General features: G+C 59.8%; 11 protein-coding genes across 11 annotated transcripts; 7 read left to right on the top strand and 4 right to left on the bottom strand.

Annotated features, from left to right (window-relative positions):
• Window positions 1-273: 273 nt before the first annotated feature.
• Window positions 274-1,265, bottom strand: PHYSODRAFT_472975 (hypothetical protein; the record flags this gene model as incomplete). The annotated part of the gene is made up of 2 exons (XM_009516179.1): window positions 274-406; window positions 484-1,265. Coding segments are annotated over 2 exons (915 nt in total), but the record flags the coding sequence as incomplete, so codon positions are not given.
• Window positions 1,266-2,292: 1,027 nt separating this feature from the next.
• On the top strand, window positions 2,293-3,598 carry PHYSODRAFT_348878 (hypothetical protein; the record flags this gene model as incomplete). The annotated part of the gene is made up of 5 exons (XM_009516180.1): window positions 2,293-2,346; window positions 2,427-2,487; window positions 2,568-2,766; window positions 2,831-3,027; window positions 3,099-3,598. The coding sequence occupies exons 1-5, from the start codon at window positions 2,311-2,313 to the stop codon at window positions 3,596-3,598; spliced, it is 993 nt and encodes a 330-aa protein (XP_009514475.1). The 5' UTR covers window positions 2,293-2,310.
• Window positions 3,599-5,254: 1,656 nt separating this feature from the next.
• Window positions 5,255-7,045, top strand: PHYSODRAFT_474254 (hypothetical protein; the record flags this gene model as incomplete). The annotated part of the gene is made up of 2 exons (XM_009516181.1): window positions 5,255-5,780; window positions 5,868-7,045. The coding sequence occupies 2 exons, from the start codon at window positions 5,255-5,257 to the stop codon at window positions 7,043-7,045; spliced, it is 1,704 nt and encodes a 567-aa protein (XP_009514476.1).
• Window positions 7,046-7,257: 212 nt separating this feature from the next.
• PHYSODRAFT_472559 (hypothetical protein) lies at window positions 7,258-9,421 on the top strand (the record flags this gene model as incomplete). The annotated part of the gene is made up of 5 exons (XM_009516182.1): window positions 7,258-7,350; window positions 7,415-7,713; window positions 7,791-7,884; window positions 7,970-8,170; window positions 8,267-9,421. 5 exons carry the CDS (start codon window positions 7,258-7,260, stop codon window positions 9,419-9,421), a joined length of 1,842 nt encoding a protein of 613 aa, XP_009514477.1.
• Window positions 9,422-9,444: 23 nt separating this feature from the next.
• Window positions 9,445-9,732, top strand: PHYSODRAFT_473647 (hypothetical protein; the record flags this gene model as incomplete). The annotated part of the gene is made up of 1 exon (XM_009516183.1): window positions 9,445-9,732. The coding sequence occupies one exon, from the start codon at window positions 9,445-9,447 to the stop codon at window positions 9,730-9,732; it is 288 nt and encodes a 95-aa protein (XP_009514478.1).
• Window positions 9,733-9,795: 63 nt separating this feature from the next.
• On the bottom strand, window positions 9,796-10,995 carry PHYSODRAFT_438408 (hypothetical protein; the record flags this gene model as incomplete). The annotated part of the gene is made up of 2 exons (XM_009516184.1): window positions 9,796-10,060; window positions 10,127-10,995. Coding segments are annotated over 2 exons (1,134 nt in total), but the record flags the coding sequence as incomplete, so codon positions are not given.
• Window positions 10,996-11,442: 447 nt separating this feature from the next.
• On the top strand, window positions 11,443-12,050 carry PHYSODRAFT_353379 (hypothetical protein). Its single transcript, XM_009516185.1, has 2 exons — window positions 11,443-11,639; window positions 11,724-12,050. Exons 1-2 carry the CDS (start codon window positions 11,469-11,471, stop codon window positions 11,805-11,807), a joined length of 255 nt encoding a protein of 84 aa, XP_009514480.1. The 5' UTR covers window positions 11,443-11,468; the 3' UTR covers window positions 11,808-12,050.
• Window positions 12,051-12,248: 198 nt separating this feature from the next.
• Window positions 12,249-12,687, top strand: PHYSODRAFT_284069 (hypothetical protein). Its single transcript, XM_009516186.1, has 2 exons — window positions 12,249-12,462; window positions 12,552-12,687. Exons 1-2 carry the CDS (start codon window positions 12,292-12,294, stop codon window positions 12,633-12,635), a joined length of 255 nt encoding a protein of 84 aa, XP_009514481.1. The 5' UTR covers window positions 12,249-12,291; the 3' UTR covers window positions 12,636-12,687.
• A 36-nt stretch (window positions 12,688-12,723) lies between these two features.
• On the bottom strand, window positions 12,724-14,604 carry PHYSODRAFT_308593 (hypothetical protein; the record flags this gene model as incomplete). The annotated part of the gene is made up of 4 exons (XM_009516187.1): window positions 12,724-12,792; window positions 12,877-13,599; window positions 13,702-13,806; window positions 13,897-14,604. 4 exons carry the CDS (start codon window positions 14,602-14,604, stop codon window positions 12,724-12,726), a joined length of 1,605 nt encoding a protein of 534 aa, XP_009514482.1.
• Window positions 14,605-14,761: 157 nt separating this feature from the next.
• Window positions 14,762-15,355, top strand: PHYSODRAFT_343543 (hypothetical protein; the record flags this gene model as incomplete). The annotated part of the gene is made up of 1 exon (XM_009516188.1): window positions 14,762-15,355. One exon carries the CDS (start codon window positions 14,762-14,764, stop codon window positions 15,353-15,355), a length of 594 nt encoding a protein of 197 aa, XP_009514483.1.
• A 136-nt stretch (window positions 15,356-15,491) lies between these two features.
• PHYSODRAFT_308595 (hypothetical protein) lies at window positions 15,492-16,296 on the bottom strand (the record flags this gene model as incomplete). Its single annotated transcript, XM_009516189.1, has 5 exons — window positions 15,492-15,523; window positions 15,592-15,669; window positions 15,734-15,767; window positions 15,954-16,064; window positions 16,141-16,296. The coding sequence occupies 5 exons, from the start codon at window positions 16,294-16,296 to the stop codon at window positions 15,492-15,494; spliced, it is 411 nt and encodes a 136-aa protein (XP_009514484.1).
• Between the last annotated feature and the right edge of the window lie 276 nt (window positions 16,297-16,572).

Here is a 16,572-nt window from a genome sequence, read left to right on the forward strand (position 1 = left end):
GAATGGTGGCATTGTAGCCAACCCAACCTGGTCACGCGACGGCGCTCGCTGACGATGCCCCGGGGTGGGGTCAGATGACGACGACATCATTGAGAGTCCCGGTCGGCCAGTCGATGGAGCGCGCGCGTAGCGTGGTGACCCGGAGCGATTCGACCCTGACCGACCCGACGAATCTTCCGAGTGGAAACTCACGCGCGTGGCACCGCGGCCGTATAGCTTTTCCTTCGCATCGTTCAGACACGGCTTGCAGAAGAAGTAGCTGCACGGGAAGTTCCCCGTGTTGCGCGACGGGTAGATGAACTTGGTCATCCGACAGCGGTCGCACACGTTCTTGCCGCAGATCTTGCAGTTGTGGTTGCTCTTGAGCATCTTGAGCTTCGAGTCGCAGATATCGCACATTTTGCTCCTATAAAAGCGACAACAATCTCATTAGCTCAAGGTGCATCACGCATTGCCAACATCTACGAGAATGAGACCACGTACTGTGCGCTGGTGACGAACATCTCCTTGCCGCTCACGAGCTTCGACAGTCGCTTGGCCTTGGTGCATTCCAACGCACTAGCGACGCCAAGCCAAAGCTCCGCCATGATGGAGTCTGCGCTCCAGGCCCTTGACTTGCCTCCGACCGCGTGCTGGCCCTTCATGTAGACCGCCACGAGGTTGTTAGGGAGCGGGCGGAAGATGTAGCACACCGAAGCGGTGGACCTGGTGAGTCCCTGCTGCTCGAACGGCGGACACTCGTCCACCCTCACCGACTGCATGACCAGATAGCCCACCTCGTCCCCGTTGGCGTCTTGCGTGCGTCCGAGCTCCTCGTGCCAGCACAGGTCCCGCTTGTGCACCAGCTTGCCCGTGGGGGCGCAGGCGAGCCACTTGAGCCCCGCGAAGCGGAAGGAGAAGCCCGTGTCGTCCTCACTGTGCGGATCCTCCTCCAGCACGTGCAGCACGGCCGCGTCCAGGAAGTCGCCGTGCATGATGGCGCGCTGCGTCTTGAGCGCGCCGTTGGTGGCGGCGTAGAGCCCCAGCAGCACGTCCTCCAGGCTGCCGGGCATCTGGCCCAGCGCGTTCACCCGCACGGCATTTCCCTTAGCGAAGCCGCGCTCGCGGTAGAGCTGCAGGCCGTTGCGGTCGCCGACGAGCTTCCACTGGTCCGGCTGCTGGCTCGGGTGGAAGCGCGTCACGGGCGACTCGGCCTGCAGCGTCTGCGCCAGCAGCCGCGACGCAGTGAGCTGCAGGTCGGCGGCCAGCTGCGCGGACGGCGCCATCTCCGGGAAGAAGTCGTCGGGGAAGGGCAGCTTCACCTCCTTCAGCACGCGGCCCAGCATGGCGACGGGAGGAGGCAGCGAACTGCGGGCGGTGGAGGATATCGGAGACTGGCGCACGTCTAGCGGTCATGACCAGGATGACGAGTGATCACACAAGGTTTCTACAATCCCGCCAAAGGTGTTGCGCGTATGAGGGAGGGTATGTGATGGTGGAGGTGTTGGGGAAACGGGTTTGTATCGTTAGGCTGAATTATCAGGGTATTGATTGTGAGCTGTGGCGAGTGGTGAAATGTGCGTCAGAGTTGCAAATCGCAGTCGAGCTCGCCTCGACTTGGTGATCTTCTCGGCTTTCTTTCGGGTGGCTGCACTTGCCTCGAGAGTCTTCACACTCGCTGCCGCGCTTTTCCAACGGTGGGTGGAAAGGCTCGCTCTGCATGAATCACCGTGCCAGCGTCTTATCAGCAGCAGCAACAGCAGCAGCACCAACCTCCGCGGTGGAGTCTGGCGATGGATGAAAGGCAAGGTGGCGAGCGAGCACGCCACTTCGGGGAGACGCACGCCTGGCGCACGTCGTCCCGCGGTTGGCCGTCATGCTACGCTTGGATGATGCAGGCACCGGTTGATGCGGTGACGGCGTTGAAACAGGCTTCCGGTCACTGGAGTGGCTGGCGTGCGAGACGGCTCCGGTCCGTAGCAACCACTCGACACCACTGCTCGCAGTCTACGAGTGGTAGAGTACGGGACGAGAGGTGCCCCACCGCCGCAACCAAAGGGTGTGTCGTCGCAGCGCGATGGCCAGCCGAAGTGATCCCTTCCTGCCGCGAGTCGATGCAAACCTGAAGGTGTCCGCACCAAAATGGCCAACGACGGCGTTTGCACCAGTCGCGCAGCCTCTCCGCAGTCGCACGTAGCACCGCGTTACTGCTGGTCTGTTCAAGTCAACGCGCCCCTCAACCATTATTCGTACTTTAACGGAAATGCATACGTCAAGGTCTCTCCTTGAAGCTCGCGTCACAATCGGACTCGACGGACACCCGCCTGGACGATGGAGACGCTCGCGCACGGGATCGCCGGCAGCGCGGTGCGTGCGCCGCTTGCTGCGTCTACTGTTCCTGCGTGTCTGCCTGCTGACCTGTGTGCTTACTGCGCTACCTACTGCAGGGCGGCATGCTGGCCATGGCGCTGCTGTACCCGCTGGACCAGATCAAGACCATCATGCAGGGTACGCAGTGCTGGACTCCAGGCTCCACAGGACTGGGCTACGATGCAGGAATTGACACCGGGTTGTTATGTGACTGGCAGTGGAGGCCAACGAGCTGGAGGAGGAGCCGGAGCAGGAGCAGGACAAGAAGCTGGAGGCCAAGCCGCCAGTGAAGCGAGCCCCCAAGAACTTCTGGGCGCAGGCGCTGCTGATCCTCAGGAGGAAGAAGTGGCAGGTGTACCAGGGTCACGTGTCCACACAGGTCGCGCTTGGGGGATCGAACTTCATTTACTTCTTCTGGTGCGTTAAGCTGGGTGGTTTTCTGGTGTGTGGGTTTTATTCCATGCTGACCGTTGTGGTGCAGCTACAACGGACTCAAGACGCAGCTCTTGAAGCGGCTGCAGCAGCCGAATCGACAGATGAGCGGCAATGTCACGCCTGTGCAGAATCTCGCGCTGTCCTGCCTCGCCGGCGTTATCAACGTCTACATTTGTGCGCCGTTGTGGGTCGCCAACATGCGGCTCAAGTCCAAGGACGCCGCCAAGTACTCCGGTGTCATTGGTGCGTGTCTTCCATGGGTATTCTTGTGAGTTTAGCTTGCTGGTTAGCTGACTCGAACGTGTATGATGTAGACTGTTTGCGCAAGGTCACCGCGAACGAAGGATTCCTCTCGCTATGGAACGGCGCGCTGGCGTCGCTGGTGCTCGTGTCCAACCCGGTGATCCACTACGTCAGCTACGAGCGCATGAAGATTGCGCTTCAAAAGAAGCGTCACGCCGCTGGCCCGGCAGGGGCAGCGCTTTCTGCTTTGGATATCTTCGTGCTCGGAGCGTTGGCCAAGTCGTTCACGACCGTGGTCACGTACCCGCTGCAGGTCGCGCAGTCGCTGATGCGAGTGCAGCATAAGTCGCCGCAAGAAAACCCCGCTCGGTCCTCCAGCTTGGCTGGGTGTCTCGCCCAGATTTACGCCGACAGAGGCGTGGCCGGCTACTTTGCCGGCCTGCAGGCCAAGCTGCTGCAAACCGTGCTCACCGCCGCGATCTCCCTGGTCACGTACGAGAAACTGCTGGCGCTGATCTTGCTCATGATGCGGCAGCCGGCGAAACCAATCGCCCAGAAGGCGGCAGCGTAGAAAGCGGAGGCGCACTCATCCAGGCATGTGTGCCGATAAATTTTGCTATGGAGAACCGGATACCATGTGTGATTGAACTCAACGTTAGCGAGCAGCAAGGGAACGATGCCATCGTCCCCACGATAGGTGCCGGCATGTTATGATGGCACAAACCCGCTTATCAAAACACAACGTGTTGCAGTGTGGCAACTCGCGGTGCTGACAAACCCTTTTAGTCTGTGGACTCGCGCCGTGTCCGAGTTGCAGCAGATGTCAACAGCTGTGCTTGCATTCACGATGGAGTGGTATTCATCCGGCGTGTTTACCATGGAAAGTCAACTTCTAGTCAAAGCGCGAGGACATTAACTTAGCCCAGCAAAACCTCCACATCAAGTCGAGCTGTGGACTCGAGACTTCCAGCCATGTATGTCATGAAGTGGAAAATTACACGAACACTTCGTGGGGACGAATTCACCCCCCCCCCCCCCCCCCGAAATGCCCGCCGTCACGATTCGTTATCCTTGCACGGCAACCAGATCGCGAGCGTGCTCGAGTCGTTCCATCGAAATGCCACCGCCAGCATGTTCACGGCCAGCGCCCCATTTCTGAAGGATGCCGCACGGGCAAAGCCTTCCTGGCCGCCTCTGGCCTTGAGCCCTTGAGCCTCGGGCCCTCAAGCATCGAGCGCGCACGATGGGGGCAGCGCCGTAGGTTCACAGCTCGGGAGCGTTCTCCTGCTGCAAATCGTGGAGGCCAGCGCTCGGGCCAGACGCGAGCGCATTACATTGCGTAGCTCGCCGCGAGCTCTGCGGGCCGCGGCCTGCCTCGTGTGGACGCGAAAGAAGGAGCCGGTCGGGCCCTCGAAGTTGCCTTTTTCGGCAGCGCCACATTGCGCTCAAGGGTAGGGACCTTCCATCTGCAGCTGTTGCAGATGTTCCCTATGTCAGCGAGATTACGAGAAGCGACGGCCCTCTCCGCCGCCGCACGCCATAAGCCGCCGCCCACTGCGCTTTCCGCGTCACTAGGCAACAGGTAGAGGGACTCGATACAGGGATGAAGGCGCTGGCGCATCGGCTGCGCGGCCGCCGCGCAAGCCGAATGGCCGACGACGGCCCGGGGGACGACGTCGCCGAGCGCAGCTTCCGTGTCGACGAGGCTCACCAGGACGAGCCCGCGCGCAGGCGGGACGACGCGCCGGCGCCGGCCGCCGACGCGCGCCGCCACGGCCAGGACGACTTTCCGAAGAAGAGCAGGGGCCTCAACAGCAAGACCGGCAGCCTCAACGCGCTGGCCGCGCTGGCCACGGCCTCCGCGCAGGCGGAAGAGGCCGCGGACGTCGTGGCGGCGCTGCGCGCGCACCCCAAGGTTATGCCGCAGGGCCGCGCGGCCAGCGCGCCCAACGTGAACAAGCCGGAGAGCCCGCGGGCCCAGCAGAGGATGCTAACCAGAGCGCACTCCAACTCCCGGGCCAACAGCTCCACGGCCGCGGCCGCCGCGGCGCTGCGGCCCAACAACCACCACAATCACCACCATCACAGCAGCAGCGGACACGCGGACGACCGGGCCATCTGCATGTCCGGCTCGTCCTCCAGCAGCCACAGCCAAGGCAGCTCCAGCAGCGCCGGCCGACGCACCCGCTCAAGACGCACGGGCTCTATGAGCTCCAACGCGAGCTTCATGTCGGTCAGCAACCAGCGGCCCGAGGCGGCCGTGGACGTCAGGTTCAGCGGCTACCTGTCCATCAAGCGCGGACTGCTCAAGGTGGCGGACAAGCGCTACTACTTCATAGCGCGCCGCAGCCCGGAGCTGTATTCCTGTAAGGACGAGACCTCCTTCAACTTGTGGTTGGCCTCAGGTCACGCGCTGGACCCGCACGGCGGTGACTCCGTCGCCAAGGCGAGTGGCCTGAGCCCTGTGCTGGTGGGAACCGTGTTGCGCGCCGATGCTTCGTCCGAGGAAGGCGGCGGGGGAGGGGACAAGGTGTTCTCGGTCATGATCGGATCTGCGTCCAAGTGCATCACGCTGCGGCTCGGCGCAGAGAGCGGGGAGAAGGCAGTGCAGTGGATCGAGGCGCTGCGAGAGGTGCAGGTGACCAAGCGCCACGACGGGCGTCAGCCTGGCAAATTGGCCTCGGCCTCGGACAAGCGGCTGCTACTGCCGCTGAACGAGCACGATGCGCTTCGGGCGGCGGACTCAATTGCCAGTTCAGGGAAGTCTGCGAGCGAGCGCGGAGATGACGACAGAGCGCCTGGAGACGTTGTGCTGCTGATTGATGAGACTAGTGAGCCAGTCCCAACGAAACCCGCAAGTGCCAAGATGCCTCGAGTGTATGCAGGCGGGAAGCTGCAGAGCAAGCCTCGCGTGGCCGACGACGACGAGGCCACTGCAGTGTCAACACCCACTTCGTACACCGAAAGCTCGCCCACATCAGCTTCAGAGAAGGAGGTTCCTGCACAGTCGAGGCCGACGTCGCGCCTGAATCGAATGGACTCGTGCTCGTCCACAGCGTCGGGCCAGTCGCAAGGAAGCAATGCTGCTGGGAACGTGCTGCTGTTTGTGCCTGTAGCAGGGTCCGCGCTCACCGCGTCGGCGTCCAGGATGGCGAAGGCGCAGCAGGAGCTGGACGCGTTGGTAGCGAAGGGCGCCAAGCTGCCATCTCGTATCAAGAAGGAACCAGCGAACGGAGAAGCCATCGAGTGGCGATATGGTGCTCCAGAGTACGTTCTAATGGACTTGGCGTATGTGAAAGGCCGGATGCGCGAGCCAGACGCCACTCCTCTCGCCTCGTACGTGGAAGAGTGCTGCCAGACGTTCATTATGGAGGCTACGCACAAGGCGCGCTACGATCAGTGGCACAGCGTGCGGCATGACACCTTCTACATGCAGGTGAACGATGGCGCGCGAATCCCCGGCTCGTCGATCCTCGAAAACGACATGCTGGGGATGCTGTATCTAGGCGACATTGAGAGAAGTCCAGGTGCAGACCAGGGAGACAGCGACGAAAGTCAGGACCCGCGCGCGGAGCTGGCCGAAGCATTCCCGGACGGGTTCCCCATGGAGGTCCTGGATGTGTTTACCCAGCCGCCGCAATGCTATTTCTCGTGGCGCCATTGGGGCCCGTTCACGGGCAAGTTCCGAGGTGTTAAGGGCGATGGATCCAAGGTGGAAGTGCGAGGCTTTGGCGAGATGGCAGTGGACGCGAGCCGCATGCGGAGCCTTCGCCTCTTTTTCAAGGAGAAGGACCTGTTCGCTGGTCTCCGGCAAGTCACCGATCGCGTCACGCGGGTACGACGAGATACTGCCACGATGAATGCCGTTCCGGTGCGGACAGCACGAGCCACTTCTGCTGCGGTGGCGCCGGTCACTTGCAAAGGATCCGCGCCGAACGCCAAAACCTGCGATATCATTGAAGGACTGGCAAACTTCACACTAGAGGCAAAGGAGCAGCACAGGAAGCAGACGCGGTAACGCGCATATAGTGGACTGTATGCACGGATTTCTCGTCGTCCGCCACGGAGTGTTTGGTGTGAAATGTAGTACGATAGCGTGGACTATTTAGTGAATGAAGACATCAAGATGCTGTTGCTCTCGAAATATAGCAGGCGGTTGGACTGGCATTTTGGGACGAACTGTACTGAAGTTCCAAGCCCGTTCGTTCACTTAGGGATCTTGCTGTGCCAATGGAGGTGGAGAGCACTCGTGTACACGTTCGCCCGGATGGCAAGAAGCTGATCGACGTCACGCTGCGGCGTCAAGGGGTGCCTTCTCAGCAGGTTCGTTGTCTACTGGAGCGATCGCCACTATGCTGAATCCGCAACTTACCGGGTCTTGTCATAGGCCCCGCTAGTCGTCCCTCGATTCGATGACGAAGACGACAGCAGCAGCTCCGACTCGGACGATGAAGAACCAGCGATCAAGTCGACAGCATCGCTGAACAAAAGGCACTATAGCATTCCCAGTAACAACAATAACGAAGACGACCATGGCGGGGCTACTGTTAGCAGTGGCAAACTGGACCAAGGACAAACTTTCCAGGGGGAAGTGCAATGGGATCACGTACAAGAGCTCCAGGAACTCACTAACGCCAACGCGACGTTGACTTCCGAAGCGCGCGACCTTCGTCAACAGGTCAAAGCGTACGTTGGTGGGACTTGTGCAATGTAGATAGGGCTTCACATCGGCTGAGCTTGTTGTGTTTAATTCCGGTCTATAGCCTGCAGATTCAGTTGGAGGCGCAGGCCCCAGTCCCAGGGCTGGACGCTGACGCGGTTCAGGACATTCTGCTGGAGAAGGACATCCTTGAGCACGTAAGCAACACAATGACTATAGTTCACTTCCTATTCAGCCTCTTGTTGCTAAACGCCGCTCGTTACTGCTTGAATTGGCTTTCAGGACGTCCGCGACGTGAAAATCGTGCACCAGGCCAAGACATTGCGTACACTGAAGCGCTCGTTGCAGCACGAGAAGCAAATAGCTGCTGATGCAGTCAAGCAGTGCAAAACCTTCGAGGCTGCCAACAAGAAGCTCGAAGATGAAGTCGACACGCTCAAGCTGAAGCTCCAGCGCTTTCAGGCTCGAGCGGCTGCTGATAAAGTGAGCGCAAATGGTCATCATGCTGCCAACCAACCACAGGAGCCAGAAGAGCATGCGTCCTCCAGTGTTGCCGGCGTCGATTCTGGCGCCTTGAAGAAGCTGTGCGAGGAGTTGAAGTCGAAGAGCACTTCACTACAGCAGGAACTCAAGAAGACCCAGCGTGCCTTGGTCCGAGAAGTTGGCGACGACGTGCCTCTAGAGGACATCATCGGTAACACGGACAACACTGCGAGTGGAGCAAGCCGTCGAGGCCGCGCCCAGCACATCATCATGTTGAAAGCCAAGGTGAAGAAGCTACAGGCTCAGCTGGCCTCTGTAAAGCCTGGTACTACCTCAGTCGCCTCCCAGGACTCAGCGGATACGACGACAGTATTGGACGTTGATCAACGAGCGCAACAAGATCTATCGGGCCAGCAGATCCACCGACAGAAGCTCCTGGACCAACTCACGAGCCAGCGAGATGAATTGCAGGAGCGAATCCACCGCCTAACTCGCAAATATGACGCGTTGAAGGCGCGCGCGCAGATCCTGGACAGAGAGAAGCAGGAGACGCGCAACAAGTTTCAAGTTCTCGTGGAAAAGTCTCGCACTGACGACGCCTTGGTGGACGCGTTGCAGCGTCAGCTCGAGGCTTGGAAGGCGAAACTGCACGAGGCGAGACGTGCGCGAACTGCAGACGGGATGAAGGCTAGTGCTAACGCCGATGAACGCGCTGAGCTGGAGCGACTTCGTAAAATTGTCGCTGAGCACAAAAGTCGAGGTGGGGACCGGGCAACGGTGCAGTCGAACACGATGATGCCTCAACCAAGTGAAGCTTCGCAGTACCGCGCGATGGCAGTACGTGGTTTCATCACTTTAGTTCGTAGCATTGATGATAAAGCTCACCCTAACGTGTTTCTTGTGGTGGGAATGATAGGCGGAGAAGGAGCGCTTAGCGGAGGTTGTTCGCGGCTTGAAAGCCCAACTCGAAGAGAAGGACAAACAGTTGCGAAGTGTGCAGGACGAATCCGCAACACTGCTGCCTACTTCGACCCAACCAACTCCGCCGTCTCCTGTGCTACCCCCGATCGGGGACGAAAGCGTATCACGCATCCCTGTGAGCCGAGCGCACAGCACACACAGTGTACATTAGTTTTTGTCACGGCTAATTATTATGTTGAACGTGTTGTTTTTGCTGCTAGAGGAGACCTGGAAGCAAGGTTCCCAAGCCAGGAGGGAAGAGCGCGAGAGGCAACAGCGCAACTGAAGTAGGGCCACCTGCACCTGCGGCGATCATGATAGAGCAACAGCAACAGCAACTCAAACACGAAATGGAGACGCTGCGTAGAACTTTTCGCGAAAGCATGCGCGAGAAGGACGAGCGAATCGCTGAGCTCGAGCGGCTACAGCATAGTTCAGCGCAGTCTGTCATGGATGATAGCACCAACGCAATGACCCAGGAGTTGTTGGATCTACAGGAGGAAAACGACTTCCTGCGGCAAGAGTTTGACAAACTCAAGACGCGCTACGAGGCACTCGTCAAACCATCCAGCGCTGGCAGCAGGAAGAAGCAGAGCAAGTGAGCGTGATAACTTTAAGATCTCCTCACTTCACGCTTCAAACGCGCGTACTTTATCCATTAGGGTGCTGTTTTGCATGAGCTCAGCCCACGGATCTATCGGTTTTGCTGTCGAATTTTGATCGTCTGCGCAGCCATGCAGCAGCTTTTGAACGCTCAGCAGCTCTCGTCTCAGCTTCTGGACGTCCTTAGATGACTCACTAGCACGTACTTGGTTGTCAGTCAGAAGCTCGCGCATGCGACTCAACTCGATGCGATACCGACGTTCTTGATTCGCTCGCTGCTCCTGCTCCTGAGCCTTCTTCACCTTAGTCAGCCGCTCATTCTCACCTCTTTGGAAGGCTTCAACCTGCCTCTGCGCGCTATCCAGTCCCAGTCCCTGTGTGGCTTGTCGTAACTCAGTCCGCAGTCCTTTCAGCTCAACTCGACAGCTTTCGATCTCATCATTCCGCTGCACGAGTTCTTCTCGAGTGTCAGCCAGCTCGCTCTGGAGGTGGTCCACCTCCCGAGTCAATACCGTCACGCGCTTGGCAAGCTGCTTCTTGACTTTCTTGACCTGAACGAGTTCATCTGCGTGCGTTTCATGCTCAACACGCTGGCTGTCGATGATATCCGTGAGGTGAGCGCCGTCGCGTTTCACGTTGGCGAGTTGTTTGCGCAGTGCGTCGTTGTCTGCCTGAACCTGCGCGAGCTGCTTCTTGCTGGCCCGCACAGCTGAACGTTGCCCCTCTAACTCTTCACTCAGCGCTCGAAGTTTCGCTGCACGAGCCATGAGCTCCTTCTTGTGCTTGCTCTTCTCCTGCTCTTTTGCATCAGCTTCATGTGCTCGAAGTGACTCAATCTCGCTCTCTAACCGCCTCACTGACTCTTGAGACTCTGCCCGCTGGTCATCAGCTTCAGCGAGTTGCGCTCTCAGCCGCTCGATCTCCTCTGCACAGCTCTCTTCTTGCTGCTCGAGTCGATTCTCCGTGGCCTTGAGCAGCTCCGCCGCTGTGCCGAGCTGTCGGTGCACGTGCTCCGAGTACTCTCGGTCCTGCGTCGCCGCGTCGCGTTGCGCCTCCAGTGCCTGCTGAGCCTCCGCCACCTGCGCTTCGAGCGCGATCTTGTCGGTCTGCAGGTCGGCGATCGAGGCCTGGAGAGCGGCCACGTCCGCCTCGTGGCGCTGCAGCTGCAGGCCGATCTGCGCGTTGAGCTCGCCCAGCTGGCCGCACAGCAGCTCGTAGTTGGTCTTGTACTTGCGCAAGGCGCGCACCTGCAGCTGCAGTGTGGCGATAGCCGCCTCCGCCTCCTCCCGCTCCATTGCAACTGCATCGTCGTCCGAGCATTCGTCCTCATAGCGTGGCGAGCTTACAGCGAGTGCCGATGCATCGTCTTCCTCTTTGCATTCGTCTAACTCGAGGCAAAAGTCGTGGTGGCTGGTCTCATTGTCACTAAGAGAGTACCGTGAGCTTAGTGATGCAGAATGCGATCGTCGCGGGGCGCTATGCAGCGAGCAGGAGCACATGGGCAGCGGCATACCGTGCAAGTGCATGAAGTGTAGCCATTTTGGTTCGCGTCTAACGGTCTCCCTTCTCAAAATATAGTCCACCACAAAGTGGTCACAAAAGATGGCACTATAAGCAAGTTTAAATTGTGTGTAAGATTGCGCCAAAATGATGTAAATGGTGTAGCTACTACGAGACCACCCATCCGTCACATTCCATTTAGGCGAGCAGTCTCCCCGACACTTTAGCATCTACCATGGGCGGCGGCAACGGACAGAAGTCTGCGACCAAGCGCGAGCGCAACAACCTCAAGAAGATGAAGGACGCCAAGCAGAAAAACCACGCCGAGTCCAAGGCCAAGATGGAGGCCGACAAGAACGGCATCAAGTGCAAGATCTGCATGACCACGTTCCTCATCACGGCCAGCGTACGCCCGCCCCCTGTCGCTTTAACACCACCTAACCGTTTAGCACTAGACTAACTGCCCGCCTGTGTGTGTTTACGTGAGCAGAAGTCGCAGCTGAACGACCACTACGAGAGCAAGCACTCGGCCAAGGGCTTCACGATCGAGCAGTGCTTCCCCGGCAAGGTCTAACCAGTCTCCCAAGCCACCGACAGGTCATCCCTCCGCAAATTATGGCAACACACTAACCAGAGATTCTGTGAATCTACGCTCCTATCACTCCGTACATACATTTATCAGCACAACGCGCAGCTGTTGGATCCTCTGTAGCGAGACCTCCACACAGTACGGCGAGAAGAGTTAGGTGAAACTTGCCTCTTGTGTGCTGTAGCTCCTTAACCATAAACAAAGAGAGAACGCGTCTTTTGCTGTCTTCGTCCATCGCAGTTGCAATTGCCTTGTGAGGCTTTCATCCCGTTCTTGCCGCCACTTGCTTGCTTGCATTTGCATTGGCCAGTGACCCTGAGCAGGTTTATGCAGCGGTTCCCACGCACGCGTACGTGGCCGCGTGGTGGGTATCTCTGCGACGTGCAGGCTTTGGTCCCTGTATCACTCATTCCCCAAGTCGCCTCGCAGCGCGCAAGTCTCACAGCAACCACAGCAGAGCACAGCAGCAATGGGCGGCGGCAACGGCCAGAAGTCGGCGGCTAAGCGCGACCGCAACAACGCCAAGAAGATGAAGGAGGCGAAGCACAAGAACCACGCCGAGTCCAAGGCCAAGATGGAGGCGGACCGCACCGGGCTCAAGTGCAAGATCTGCATGACCACGTTCCTCATCACGGCCAGCGTACGTCGAGTGCTGCTCAACTCCATTGCTGCACTTCAACCTGCTCCATATTCACCTCCTTGTTGCCTTGTTGCCTTGATGCCCAACAGAAGACGCAGCTGAACGACCACTTTGAGAGCAAGCACGCGGCCAAGGGCTTCACCCTTGAGCAGTGCTTCCCCGGCCACGCCTAACTGTCAAGCAACGCCAAGTGGGGGCAATAGACAAAAGTGCGTGTATGTGTGTGGATGGTGTGCGTGGCTCTATCTATCTGGTTGTTGCCTACTTCTTGCCCTTGAAGCGGCGAGGCGTGAAGTGGCCCTTCTTCTGCTTTCTGGTCAGATTCGCCTTCTTGCTGCTCTTCGAGTCCGACGAGGCGGCTGGTGCTGACGTAGCCGCGGCCTTGGGCTCCTGGCGCTGCTTGCCGTACAACACGCTGCTCGTGCGCTGCTGGAACTTCTTGCGCTTCTCGAACGGGTTCTCCTTGTTGCCGCGCAGCAGCAGGCGGGCTGGCACGCCCACCATGTCGAACTCCTCGCGCAGCTGGGACAGCAAGAACCGTTGGTACGCCTCGGGCACGTCGGACGGCTTGCTGACGAACACGGCGAACGTGGGCGGGCGGGACTTGACCTGCGTCGCATACTTGACGTTCAGCGTCTTGCCCTTGACCGTCGGCGGCGGGTGGTGGCGCGCCATGGCCTTCAACCACCGGTTCAGGCGGCCGGTGGTCACGCGGAGGTCCCACTTCTCGTACGCCTTGAGCACCTCCGGCACCAGCTTCTTGATGCCATTGCCCGTGAGCGCCGAAATAGGCACCACGGGCACGCCACGCACCTGCGCGAGCGAGTCCTGCAACTCGTCCTGGATACGCTGCATCTCGAGCTCAACGTTAGCACCAGCCAGATCGCTCTTGTTGGCTGCGAGCACCAGTGCACGGCCTTCTTCGATCACGCGCTGAGCGATGGTCAGATCCATGTGGATGAGCTTGGGCTCGCTCATGTCAACCACCACAACCACAACTTGAGCCGAGTCGATCGCGCGGAAGGCGTCGCGCACCGACAGGTTCTCGATCTGGTCATCGTGGTCGCGCTTGCTGTATCGTCGGATGCCCGCCGTGTCCACAAGCTTGATGGGTCGTCCGTGGAACGTCCACGGCACCTCCACCGAGTCACGCGTCACACCAGGCCTGGCAACAACACAGCACGATCACCATTGTCAGCTAGCGATATCCACAGTGTCTAGCCAAACTAACTGCTCGACGTACTCGGGGCCCGTGAGCACGCGGTCGTTGCGTACGATCTTGTTGAGCAGCGTCGACTTGCCAACATTCGGGCGGCCGACAATCGCCAGCTTGATCGTGCGCGGCTACAATAGCAAACAGTAGCAATAACACAACAGTTGTATCAGCACCGATCCAATTGCTCGAGTCAATATACTCGCACAGCAACAACTCACATCATCGTCCTCCTCCTCCTCTTGCTGCTGCTCTCCCTCCTCCTGCTTCAGCTGCGCCTCCTTCATCTCCTTGAGCTTCTCGAACTTCTCGTACTCGGGGATGATCTCGTCCAGCAGCAGCGTGAGGCCTTCGCCGTGCTCCGCGGACAGCGGGATGGCGCCGCCCATGCCGAGCTGGTAGCAGTCGTTGAGCTCGCTCTCCCAGCGCGCGGGGTCGCCCTCCAGCTTGTTGGCCACGAGGTGCACGGGCGCCTTGGTGTTCTCTCTGCGCAGCCAGCGCGCGAAGTGCGTGTCCACGTGGGTCACGCCCTGGCGGCCGTCCACCAGGAAGAAGACGAGGTCGGCCTCGTGCACGGCGCGCCGCGTCTGCTCCAGCATGCCCTGCTCCAGCGTCCCGGACGGCGCGTCGGCCAGGCCGCCGGTGTCCACCACGTCCAGCTCCAGCCCCGCCAGCGTCGCGCGCGCGTAGCGGCGGTCGCGCGTCGTGCCCGGCACGTTGTGCACGATGGCGGAGCGCGTCTTGGTCAGGCGGTTGAAGAGCGTGCTCTTGCCCACGTTGGTGCGGCCCACGAGCGCGATGCGCAGCCGCGGGTGGTCCTCCAGGAAGCGCCGCGGCTCCGCGTCGTCCGCCAGCGACGAGAAGCAGCGCGCGGGGCGCAGCAGTCCCCGGCCCGAGCACGGCGAGCGTCGCAGCAGGCTCCGCAGCATGGTTAACAGCGATTGACGCAGCAAAGTGTGGTGGAGGCGCGAGCGATCTTAGATCAGTACATTACCGGTACCAACTGCGCAGAACCGGTTGCGGCTCCCCGACGTGGAGTGCCTCCACTGCCGCGACAAGGTCAACAATGCGCGCCCCATCAACCTCATGCGCCACGTGCTGCGCTGTCCGGACATCCCCGAGGAGGTGGTCACCCGGCTGACCAGCGGGATGCGGCAGCAGAGGCAGTACCCCGCGCCGCAGTACACCGTCTCGGGGATGGAGGCGGGAATGGCCAGCCAGGCGGAGCCGAGTGGAAGTGAGCAGGGGTCGGAGACGAATGCGGCGCCGTTGACGTCGACGATAACGCCGACCGAGAGGCGCCCGGTGCTGGGCAAGCGGCCGCGCGCTCCTGCCTCTGCCTCTGCTCCTGTCCCCGCCCCCGTCGCCATTGATGCTGGCGGCAACTACCGCCTGGAGCAGGTGTTGACGTCCATCCGAGACGTGTTGGAGCAGACGCTGGAGTACAAGCAGCAGGAGCTGCAGCTCAGGAGAGAGGAGCTCGAGTTCCAGCGGGAGGCGCTGGACACCAAGATGGAGGACAGACGCCAGGCCAGGGAGGAGGAGAGGAGGGACAGACGCGAGCAGCGCGAGGCGGACAGACAAGAGAAGCTGGAGCTCGCCCGCATCGAGAACGAGAAGAACCTGGCCTTCCTCAAGGCGGTGATGGAGTCATCGCAACAGGCGCGGCGCTCAGGATGAAGCGGTAATGTAGCCCGGGGGTGGATCGATCGCTTTTAGTGTCTAAAAGACGGCAAGTGTTCATGTTTTCTAACTCGACAGAGTACATACTTGCATTTACAACGCTCGGCTACCACTTCTAGCGCTCGTACTTCTGCTACAGGTGGGCAAAGTGCTCATCAAAGCGGCCTGCAAGGAACGCATGTGGGGTTTAGAGTGCAGGCCAAGGTGTTGAGCACAACACTCCACGGTCTTACCGATGATGGGCCCATCTTTGTGGATGACGAGGTTCTCGGCGTTGCCAACGACGGCCTGCCGACTCCAGTTGAAGGAACCTGCAGCAGCATCCGTCAGAGTCACAGGAATATGGTTGACAAAATGCACGGCCAGCGCACTTACCATTCAGCAAGATTTTCTTGTCGATGACGCAGAACTAGACCGCAACGACATCAGTTAGCGTAAGTGAGAGCAACCATATCAAACTTACACAGCCACCTCACCTTGTGGTGCATGTAGGTGCGCGCGTTGTCGTCGCGCACGGGGATCCCCTGTTTCAGCAGCACAACAGTCAGACGTCAAGGTATGCTGTAGTTTCCCACTCCTCTTCAAGACCACGCACAGCGTCAATGAACTTCTGGATGTCGGAGCCTTTGCCCTTGGCCTGTCCGTCGTCCGTGATGACCCGCACCTTGACACCTCGAGCGTGCGCGTCCAGCACGGCCTCCGCGATCTACAGTAAAAGGCAACACTTGTCAGCTCGCCTCACATAGCCTCCGCTTAGTACGGGCACTGCAACGGCCACGTACTTCGTCGCATGTGATGGTGAAGACGCAGATGTCCATGGTCTTGTTCGCGCCCTTGAGGTACCCGATCATGGTGAGCAGCGAGCTGCCCTGGTCGTGGATGGACTTGCAGTTCTTGCGAGTGCAGCCCTTGGCCGAGTGGAAGTTCTTGCAGGGCATGCCGGGGTCCGGGAAGAACAGCACGTCCACGAACGAGTCGCCCGACGCGGTGCTGGTGGCGGCGGTGGTCTCCACTCCGAGGCAGTTGCTCATGCTGCTTGCTGGTGCTTGCTGGGCGTCCTGCTGGAAGTGCGGCAGATGAGAAAGTGATCGCTGTGTATCGGCGCGTGGTTAATGAATGATGCACTCGCAGCCATCACCCACCAATCAGCGCCCGGCACCAACATGTCGGCTGTCACTGGCTCGAGCCAACGTCTACGGGAGCATGTAGCCGTC

The sequence above is a fragment of the Phytophthora sojae genome (genome assembly GCF_000149755.1).
Source record: "Phytophthora sojae unplaced genomic scaffold PHYSOscaffold_1, whole genome shotgun sequence".
In the NCBI taxonomy this organism is placed as follows: domain Eukaryota; phylum Oomycota; class Peronosporomycetes; order Peronosporales; family Peronosporaceae; genus Phytophthora; species Phytophthora sojae.

What these genes read in the sequence shown, in the direction of transcription:
- PHYSODRAFT_284069 (XM_009516186.1), top strand. Translation starts at nt 12,292, where the DNA reads ATGGGCGGCGGCAACGGCCAGAAGTCGGCGGCTAAGCGCGACCGCAAC. An exon ending in CGTTCCTCATCACGGCCAGC is followed by an intron (nt 12,463 to 12,551) that starts GTACGTCGAGTG and finishes GATGCCCAACAG; the next exon opens with AAGACGCAGCTGAACGACCA.
- PHYSODRAFT_353379 (XM_009516185.1), top strand. Translation starts at nt 11,469, where the DNA reads ATGGGCGGCGGCAACGGACAGAAGTCTGCGACCAAGCGCGAGCGCAAC. An exon ending in CGTTCCTCATCACGGCCAGC is followed by an intron (nt 11,640 to 11,723) that starts GTACGCCCGCCC and finishes TTACGTGAGCAG; the next exon opens with AAGTCGCAGCTGAACGACCA.